This window comes from Chenopodium quinoa, unplaced genomic scaffold (genome assembly GCF_001683475.1).
Source record: "Chenopodium quinoa cultivar QQ74 unplaced genomic scaffold, ASM168347v1, whole genome shotgun sequence".
Classification (NCBI taxonomy): Eukaryota; Viridiplantae; Streptophyta; class Magnoliopsida; order Caryophyllales; family Amaranthaceae; genus Chenopodium; species Chenopodium quinoa.
Genome location: NW_018745523.1, coordinates 3,726,915 through 3,736,076, shown reverse-complemented (window position 1 = coordinate 3,736,076; position 9,162 = coordinate 3,726,915). Strand labels below are relative to the sequence as shown.

The window sequence follows — 9,162 nt, the reverse complement described above, 5'->3', positions numbered from 1 at the left end:
CCAAAAACACCCCGTAACAACCACGAACTAATTCTCTCATTCGCATAATTCCAATCCTCTCCTTTTCTAACCCCCCCCCCCCTTGCTTCCACTCCAAAACTTCCTTATTGTTTAATTTTCTTAATCTCAAACTTTGAATTCAATAATTTTGACATTTTCAACAAGTTTATAAAATTGATTGATTGATTATTCAATTTTCAAAATTCAATAGCATTTGAATAATAATAGTCCATTCAGAAGGCGCCGGCGTAATGATGGTACTCGTAAATTTCCTGCGTTTGTCTTTTCGACAAATAACTTAAAATTCAGACTCCTACTCTTTCACGCTGTATTCCACCACTCCTCCACTTTTCTCTTCCTTCTTCTCTTCTCTTCTTCAGCCGCCATTTTTATGCTTTCTTCGTTTCCTAACCAACTTTTTTCAGGTATTTTTCTTGATTTTCTCGTCTTATTATTCTCTTTTGAGATGTAGATCGATTTGTTGTTTTTTGATTTTGTGTTACTGATTTTGTTGGGATTTTTCGGTGGAAGTTCAATTCTAGGTTTTTTTGTTGGAATTGATTGTGTTTTTGTAGATTGAATCTGTTTTAGTTCATGATTTGTTAGCTCTGTTAGGTTTCTGCTTTATTATACTGGTTTTTGTTAGTATTTGCTCATTTTTTGCTTTTGAGATTGAAAAATTGGGGTGATTTAGTTATTTAGCTTGTGATTTTATGTCATTGTATTGAATCAAGCTTTCGATTTTGTTTTGTAAGTTTCAAGTTTGTGGGGAGTGATTTGATTGCCATTTTGAGGTAGTAACAATGTGTGTGTGTGTGTGTGTGTGTGTGTGTGTTTTTCACCTCTTTCATTTGAAATTTTGTTCTATGAGAATATGATTGGTTTTAGTGACAAAATGGGTGATTGGGTTGTTCACCTAGTACACTACGGAGTAGAGTTTAGCTGATTGTCCAATTCTTGCCCGATTTTTCGTCTTTTGCTCATGATACTCCCTCTATGATGTAGCTGTGTTGCATGATTCAATTTTTATGAAGTGGGTGGGGGGGGGGGGTTGAATATATTAATGTGAATGATCTGGAATGCGATTTTAATTGCAGACTAGGAAAGCATAGCACATGTGTTTCTTCCTGAAAAGAAGTGGGGTTTTGAGAAATTTGAGCAAGGAGGTTGATACTTGAGAAATGAAATTTGAACAGAAACAACAAAACTGGGTTTTTTCACCAGCATTCGTGTTCTTCGTTAGTGCTTTCTTGCTCTTTGGTTCGATTGCTTCACTTTATGCATGGCTTGTGTTCAGCCCTTTTGTCCGAACTCCTTATTTAGTGCCCTCCCTTGGCTGCCAAGTAGACAATGAGGGTTCTTGGTCTATTGGTGTTTTCTATGGTGCCTCCCCTTTCTCTCTCCAACCTATTGAAGATGTTAGTATTCTTGTAATTTTAATTTTATTTTATTTATTTATTTTTAATAATTCTTGGATGTGTATTGAATATTGGCCTTCTGTGTTCAGAAAAATGTGTGGAAGAATGAGAGTGCAGCTTGGCCTCTGGCCAATCCAGTGATTACCTGTGCATCAGCTTCTGAGTCTGGCTATCCCAGTAACTTTGTTGCGGATCCTTTTCTCTATATCCAAGTAAGCAGTAGCATTAAGAATCCTGATATTTTCGGAATTTTGTTTTTGGGTCTGTTCTTATATTCTTAAAGCTGTTTTTTTGAAAAAATTATTAGCTCATAGATTTTTCTTTGACTTGATTACAATAATTTGTCGTTTCACCAAATCAGAATGTGTAAACTGTAAAGTTAGCTTCAGCATGTGAACTATTTGTTGGAGCAGATCCACGTGCAAGATTATACCTCTTTGATAGCCTTTCTATATATTTGTGATCGACTGTTCACTGCTTTTATGCTTTGGGACTTTATATTTAAATTCCACCTATATATAATCATTACTTTTCAAGATGGTAACTGCATTGATTGGAATAGGTGTGGTAGAGGTGAAGAGGCTGGGAGAGGGTAAGTTGGAGTCCACAAGATGGTGCTTCTTGGATGTAATGAACAAATAAGATGAATTTTAGGTATTTGAAATCGTTTAGTAAACATATTGAATAAGATTAAGGCCTTATTTAGTAAAGAGTGTTATGACCAAAGGTGAGCTGAATTAACCTATTTAGAGGGCTCTCTCCATCAATTCACTATTTTGAATGTCCCGGATTATGTACCTTGTTGGGCCGCACGCACACCAAAACTCCACATTAGTATGATATTGTTTGCTTAGGGCCTAGCTCGTACATAATTGTTTTTGGACACCTTTTCAAAAGGTCTCATACTAATGGAGTGTGCATACAGTTATAAAGATGTCTTCTTATCCTTATTCTTTCCATGTGGGACTTGGATTGCCTACCCCAACTGTCGTCCTCTCAAGCCAATAACTAGATAAGTCATGGCCTCGCAGGCTCCCCATGACCGGAGTCATCTTGCAGCGCCACTATCACCCACGGGACTCACGACCATCCATATTGTCTGCATCCTTGTATCCTTATAAGTATGAGCACAATCCATTAGTATGAGGTCTTTTGGGAATGAGCCAAAAAAAATCCGTATGGGCTAGGTCCAAAGCGGACAATATCATATTTTGTGGTGTGCATGCAGCCCAACACCTTACACACCTGCTTATTTTATATTATATCATTATATTTTGATTGGAACTTAAAGTGGAGTGCTCTTGACTGTTATACAAAATCTTTGTGTTTTACAAAGCCATACCATGCATTTTTTAATTTGATTATTGTTCAAGGTGATTTCGATGTATGGTTCAAAGTTTTTATTTTTCCCTTTCATTTGGGTATTAAAGACTTTTGTTGATAAACTCTAATTTGCAAAGAATGATATTTTGTTGTACATTTATGATATTGTCATTCATGGACTCGTTGTTTTGGCTCTTGTGAGCTATGCCCTCATTTTAGCCTTCCACACCTTTGGCGACCCTGCATGTGATTATATCGGGGATTGATATCAATGATCTCAGTATTTTCTGGAATTGGGAGGGAAGCTATAACCACTTGAGCTATCCCTAACTCTCTGGTGTTTGATTAATATGATTCTATGATACTTTGTTTTGATATTAAATCATACTTTTAGTAAACTCTTATCTAGATTGAGGTGCGTGGAAGACCTTTTAACGTCTGGCTAAGGTTGTTCATCAGCAATCAGCATTTTTTTTGTAGAACTGAGAAAGTTTAGGCTATGGGCTAGTTTAGTGTATAATTTGCGAGTGTAGTTGTGGAGTTTAAATAAAATTAACTTAAAGATGGAACAAAGGATATATATATTGCTCAATTCATTTTCAGTGTCTATTTTATGGATATTGGAAGTGCATATAGAATTATGCTAGAAGCCAATTTGCTTTTGAAAGCTTGGCATTTCAAGTGGCTGAGCTCTTGTTTTGTACTTTTGCATTGTGATTAGTTGCTTTGTGTCAGAAAACTTCTTTCACAACTATCCAATCCTTGTCAATTTGTCGAGCTTTTTATGGTTTGCCACCCCTCATTTTTTTAGACTCATTGGTTGATGATTACCTGCTGGATTAAATGAGATAATCTATTCTGAATATTTGTACTTTCAATCTTAAGATTGTAATGATGAAGTAGATACCACATAGTTATAAACCTGATAAATGCCTTTTTTCTAATTTGATTTAGATGCTTTGAGGATTAATCTTATACTTGAGAATGAATTGTTGGAAATGGTAACCACAACGGTTGCTCTGTGGGAAGGTCTGGAAAATCATGAGAAGATGAGTAACTGGTGATTCTCATTTGTTGTTACTATGTACAACATATTCTGAATCGCACATAAATATTTTCCATGGTAAGCTGTAAGCAAGCCATTTACTTTTCCTCTCTCTTTGGGGAATTGTTCGCGCGCGGGGGAGGGGGGGGGTGTTGGTTGGTTGATTCAAGCCTTTTTAGAAAATTAGTTAGACATCTGATTAATTTTATGATGTTTTAAAGCTGATAAGTTATCTGATAATGACTAGCATGTATATATGGTACCGAAATATAAGTAATAATCAAGTTGATTAACAAAAAAAAAAGGTGATCATTTCGGCTTTTAAATAACATAGCTAAAGCACAATTATTGGCATATAAGGGAAGAAGAGGGCAGTTTGATTAATAAACCAAAATTACAGAGAGTAAAGGATATTCATGCGTTCAGGGGGTTTGATTCTCTCTCACGTGACAATTTCAAAGCTAAAGAAAACCCTCATGGCCTGCTATTTATCGATGTATCCTAATTCTCACTAATTTCCCCTATTTACAGAGTTTTTCCTCTATAAGTAACTAGCTATCTTGTTCTTCAAACCACTAATAACTAAAGTTACTAAATTGTAATGCTTCTAGTACTATTTAAAGTGCCCCCCTCCCCAAGATTTATGCTTAGCACCTTACAGTCCTGATATAAATTTATAAATCAATTACCCTAAACACACGAGCCTGTGAATTCTAAAGTGATATTCATACAACATTGAATGATAAAGTCCGTTATATGTATCCAAAATGTGGCTTTTATAAATTTATGTATGATATTGAGGTTATAGTAGTATTAGGTTAATGTGATGCATGAATGCATATTCTTCCATCATTTTACTAAAAGAGGAGGTTAGACCTTGTAGAAAAGACTATGTACACAGTTGCTTGTCAAGTTGTCAGTGACAGGATAAAAGTTTTTCTATCAATCAGATGGAAATATACGGATATGGGCCTATAAAGGGCTCCAATTTTCTTACTATCTAACTTTGACAGTTATACCTGAATCTGATTTCGTCTTTCTTTGTCTGGAAGTTTCTTTGAATATCCTGGCTAGAATAGCTTTCAACCCTAGAGGTCCCTTAGACTTTCTACCATTTAGTCATTTACCATTTCACATAAACATGATTTCATTTTTTCAAAGATGCTGCCTCTTTCTCTCGCTCTTGGTCTTGCTCCTGTGTGAGTTATAGAAGAGATTAGGTAGTTGTTATTAATGGAATTGTGAATTGTATTTGCTGTGTGTAAAATAAATAATGTAATTAACGAAAGCAGCTTTTCTTTTAATATTTATTTTGATATAAATCTTCAATGACCTTAAGGCCAGCTTTTATTTTCCTATGATTTAATTCATTTGAATAACTATGTGCTTTGTTATATTATTTACTCCCAATGATATCATTAATATATTGCAAGTTCCTATCCTCATATGCACAAGCATTTTGATGAAAGAGCTTGAATGACCCTTCTAACATCTTTTAAATTTTTAATGCAGGATGGTGTGTTATACATGTTCTATGAAACCAAAAATTCAGTAACAATGCAAGGAGACATTGGTGTTTCAAGAAGCACTGATAAGGGAGTGACATGGGAACAGTTGGGTACAGCATTGGATGAAAATTGGCATCTTTCTTATCCATATGTTTTTGATTACAATGATCAAGTAAGTCTTTTCTTTTCATCCTGTTTATTAAATTTGTTAGCTGGTACTCTGTATCTCATTTTACTTTTAGAGTAGCTTTTAGATCTTGCTTTATCTTCATTTCCATTACACCCTCACTTCCCCCTCCCCCTCCCATATGGGTGTATATATGAAGGAACTTTATGTTGGCAGTGGAATTTAAGAAGTAATTTAGAGTAGAAGTAACAACTCTACTGATAGGAAGGATGATAGTTCATGTAAATTAATCCAATTCAGGGTTGTTGGGATCGGCGAGGGGGCTAGGATTGTAAGATCCTACTACATTGAGGAAATGAACAATAAAATTGATACAAGTAATACAACATGTAGTCATGAATAATACACTTGTTTTCCAAGTAAAAAGATTGGTAAAAACACCTACTTGTTGCACATAATATTGATACAACATTGTTAAACCTCACTTTCCTAGCAACTTTATTCACCTCGGTACCATGTTCCCACCCTAATAGTCTAGTACTGATCTATTTACTGGAGCATTTTTTCGTTTTATTTATTTATTTTATTAAAAATAAATAAATAAATAAATTTGTAGAACATTTCATATTCTACTATCCAAATCGTGTTTAACTTTTTTCATCTGGTTCCTATCATCTTCTTTCTGTTTCTGTTTCTATTGCATGTTCTATGAGCAAGCTTTCTGTTTCTTTTTGTGTTTGGTTTAATTCATTTTATTATATATTTTACTAGATTGCCTTGACAACAGTCATCTTTAATTTGAATCTCCGCTTTGCTTCTCATTGGTTATCTTTGTTGGTGAATCCTAGCTATCTAACAAATGTTGCTTTTGAGTTTGAACATAGTCATATCGTATGTGGTTAAGAGTGGTATTTTCGAAAATGTTGGTGTAATTTTTTGGGGAACCACTGGTACTTAACTAGCATATGAGTATATTGCTTGTATAGAGAAAGTGAGCCATCTCATTTCAGATATATAAATATGCTCGTGTTTCTGGTTTTATAAGTTTGAAGTGTTTCTTATTACTTTGATGGTAGTTATAAGGAGATTCTATATACCTAGTATTTAAATATGAACTTACCTAGGAAAGAAATAATAGCAATTCAAATATAGTTCTTTTGGCAATAGTATAACTCAACACATTATATTTTTGTTTCTCAGATATACATGATGCCGGAGAGTAGTGAGAATGGAGAACTTCGACTTTACCGAGCTATCAGCTTCCCTCTGCAGTGGAAACTGGAGAAAGTTCTTCTGAAGAAACCACTTGTTGATTCCTTTCTTATCAAACATGGTTCCAAGTATTGGATTTTTGGTTCAGATCATAGTGGTTTTGGTGCTGTAAAGAATGGGCGGCTCGAAATATGGTATAGTGATTCACCTCTCGGGCCATGGAAGCCCCACAAGAAAAACCCTATCCACAACCAAGAAAAGAGCTCTGGAGCTCGAAATGGAGGTAGACCTTTTGTATATGATGGTTTTCTCTATCGTGTTGGCCAAGATTGTGGAGAAACATATGGGAAGCGAATTCGCACTTTTAAGGTGGAAATACTTACTGAGGATGACTACAAAGAGGTTGAAGTACCTTCAGGCTTTAAGGAATCCAAAAAGGGCCGCAATGCCTGGAATGGGGTTCGACACCACCACCTTGATGCACAGCAGCTTGGTCCTGGGGAGTGGATTGCAGTTATGGATGGGGACCGTGTGCCTTCGGGTGACTCAGTTGATCGGTTTATTGTTGGCTGTACATCTGTTTTGGCTGTTGCTGCACTTGTTTTGCTGTTAGGTGTGCTTATGGGAGCAGTAAAGTGCTTCGTTCCTCTGAATTGGTGCCCAAATAACTTGAGGAAGAGAAGTGATGCTTTGTCAGGCTGGGAAAGACCAAACACTTTGTCTTCCAAATTTAGACAATTTTCTTTTCGCTTGAATAGAGTACATACATTTCTACGGGTCTGGATAAGACCCAACACCTTTACTGGAAAACTGGTTCTCCTTCTAGCTTTTATAACAGGTGTGGTGTTGATGTGCAATGGGGTCACATACATCTATGGTGGAAACGGCGCAGAGGAGCCTTACCTATTAAATAGTCATTATTCACAATTCACTATGTTGACAATGACATATGAGGCTCGGCTCTGGAATTTGAAGATGTACGTAAAACACTACTCAAGGTGTTCTTCAGTAAGGGAAATTGTTGTGGTCTGGAACAAAGGTAAAGTTCCTGAACCAAGTGAATTTGATTCTGCTGTACCTGTCAGAATTAGGGTAGAAAAATTGAACTCACTCAACAATCGGTTTAATATTGATCCTTTGATCAAGACTCGTGCTATTCTTGAGCTTGATGATGACATAATGATGACTTGTAATGACATAGAGCGTGGTTTTAAAGTATGGCGAGAGCACCCAGATCGGATTGTAGGATTCTATCCACGGCTTGCTGATGGGAACCCTCTTAAATATCGGGCCGAAAAGTATGCTAGAAAGCAGAAAGGATATAACATGATTTTAACAGGGGCAGCTTTCATGGACACCCAGCTTGCTTTTGGTAGGTATTGGAGTGAAGCCGCCAAGGCAGGAAGGCGAGTGGTGGATAAATTTTTTAATTGCGAAGATGTTCTGCTGAATTACTTGTATGCTAATGCAAGCTCATCTGCAACTGTTGAATATGTCAAGCCCGCTTGGGCAATTGATACTTCCAAGTTTTCCGGTGCTGCCATCAGTCGAAACACTGATGTGCATTACCAGAAAAGGAGTGACTGCCTCTCAATGTTTTCAGAGTGGTATGGAAGTTTGTCTAACAGAAAGTCTAAGTTTAACCAGAGAAAGGATGGCTGGGATGTATAGAGTCTGGATTAGTGTACGTCGGGTATGATATGTCCCTTTCTCCCCACATGTTGAACAAAATGGAGGGGTAGTGAGGGAAAATTGAAAAAAGAAACCTTTTTTTTTTTTTTTTTTAATTTTTTTTTGAGAGAATTCCCCTCACTGTGAATTTTTCGAGGGCTTTTTGGTAGCTTGATAACTTAGCAGGTAAGTGTACATGGATTGTCATTGTTTTGCAATCTTCTGCTTCTTAATATATGTTTAATTTCGATTCATAAAATTTTACTGTATGTGTTAGCAAAACTCAGATTTCTCCGCTTTCTTTACACTTAATTGTTGACTTGTTGCCTTATTGGTAAGCAATTTTGAAGTACAACATTTAATATTATGAGAGCATCACCATTGTTTGGTCTAGTCTCTAATGCTCGTCTTGATTTTACTGAACTTTCTCATTCCGTATATACAGAGAGTAATTGTTTACTTGAATAGGAGAGGAAAGAGAGGTGGTTATATACAGTCAGGTGTACCGTATACCCATGGGTGTTTTGTTTTCAACTGTTCAAGAAGTGGTAACTGAGAGCAACTATTTGTATGTGGTTCAACCGTTCAAGCATTGAGGAATAAGGATGTAGGCTTGAGTGATTTCTATTAAGTTATCTAGGAATGTGGTCAACGAATGTGGCTTGATTAGTTTCCACGAATTCTTAATTAAGGCGGACTTTCATCAAGTTATTATAAGACGTGTTAAAGCCACCCTAAAAATATTTAAAATTACTCTTTTATATTACAAAAGTCACTATTTTTATAACAAATATTTAACCCTTAAAAAATAGAATTTATAATGTATTATACTACGTATTAATTATATTAGCTTTCAAA

The 9,162-nt window shown here is 35.9% G+C and overlaps 1 protein-coding gene across 1 annotated transcript; it reads left to right on the top strand.

Annotated features, from left to right (window-relative positions):
* Nucleotides 1-218: 218 nt before the first annotated feature.
* LOC110715691 (glycosyltransferase family protein 64 protein C5-like) lies at nt 219-8,563 on the top strand. The gene is made up of 5 exons (XM_021894296.1): nt 219-425; nt 1,098-1,418; nt 1,508-1,630; nt 5,299-5,466; nt 6,622-8,563. The coding sequence occupies exons 2-5, from the start codon at nt 1,182-1,184 to the stop codon at nt 8,302-8,304; spliced, it is 2,211 nt and encodes a 736-aa protein (XP_021749988.1). The 5' UTR covers nt 219-425; nt 1,098-1,181; the 3' UTR covers nt 8,305-8,563.
* The last annotated feature ends 599 nt before the right edge of the window (nt 8,564-9,162 follow it).

What these genes read in the sequence shown, in the direction of transcription:
- LOC110715691 (XM_021894296.1), top strand. Translation starts at nt 1,182, where the DNA reads ATGAAATTTGAACAGAAACAACAAAACTGGGTTTTTTCACCAGCATTC. An exon ending in ATCCTTTTCTCTATATCCAA is followed by an intron (nt 1,631 to 5,298) that starts GTAAGCAGTAGC and finishes TTTTTAATGCAG; the next exon opens with GATGGTGTGTTATACATGTT. An exon ending in TTTTTGATTACAATGATCAA is followed by an intron (nt 5,467 to 6,621) that starts GTAAGTCTTTTC and finishes TTTGTTTCTCAG; the next exon opens with ATATACATGATGCCGGAGAG.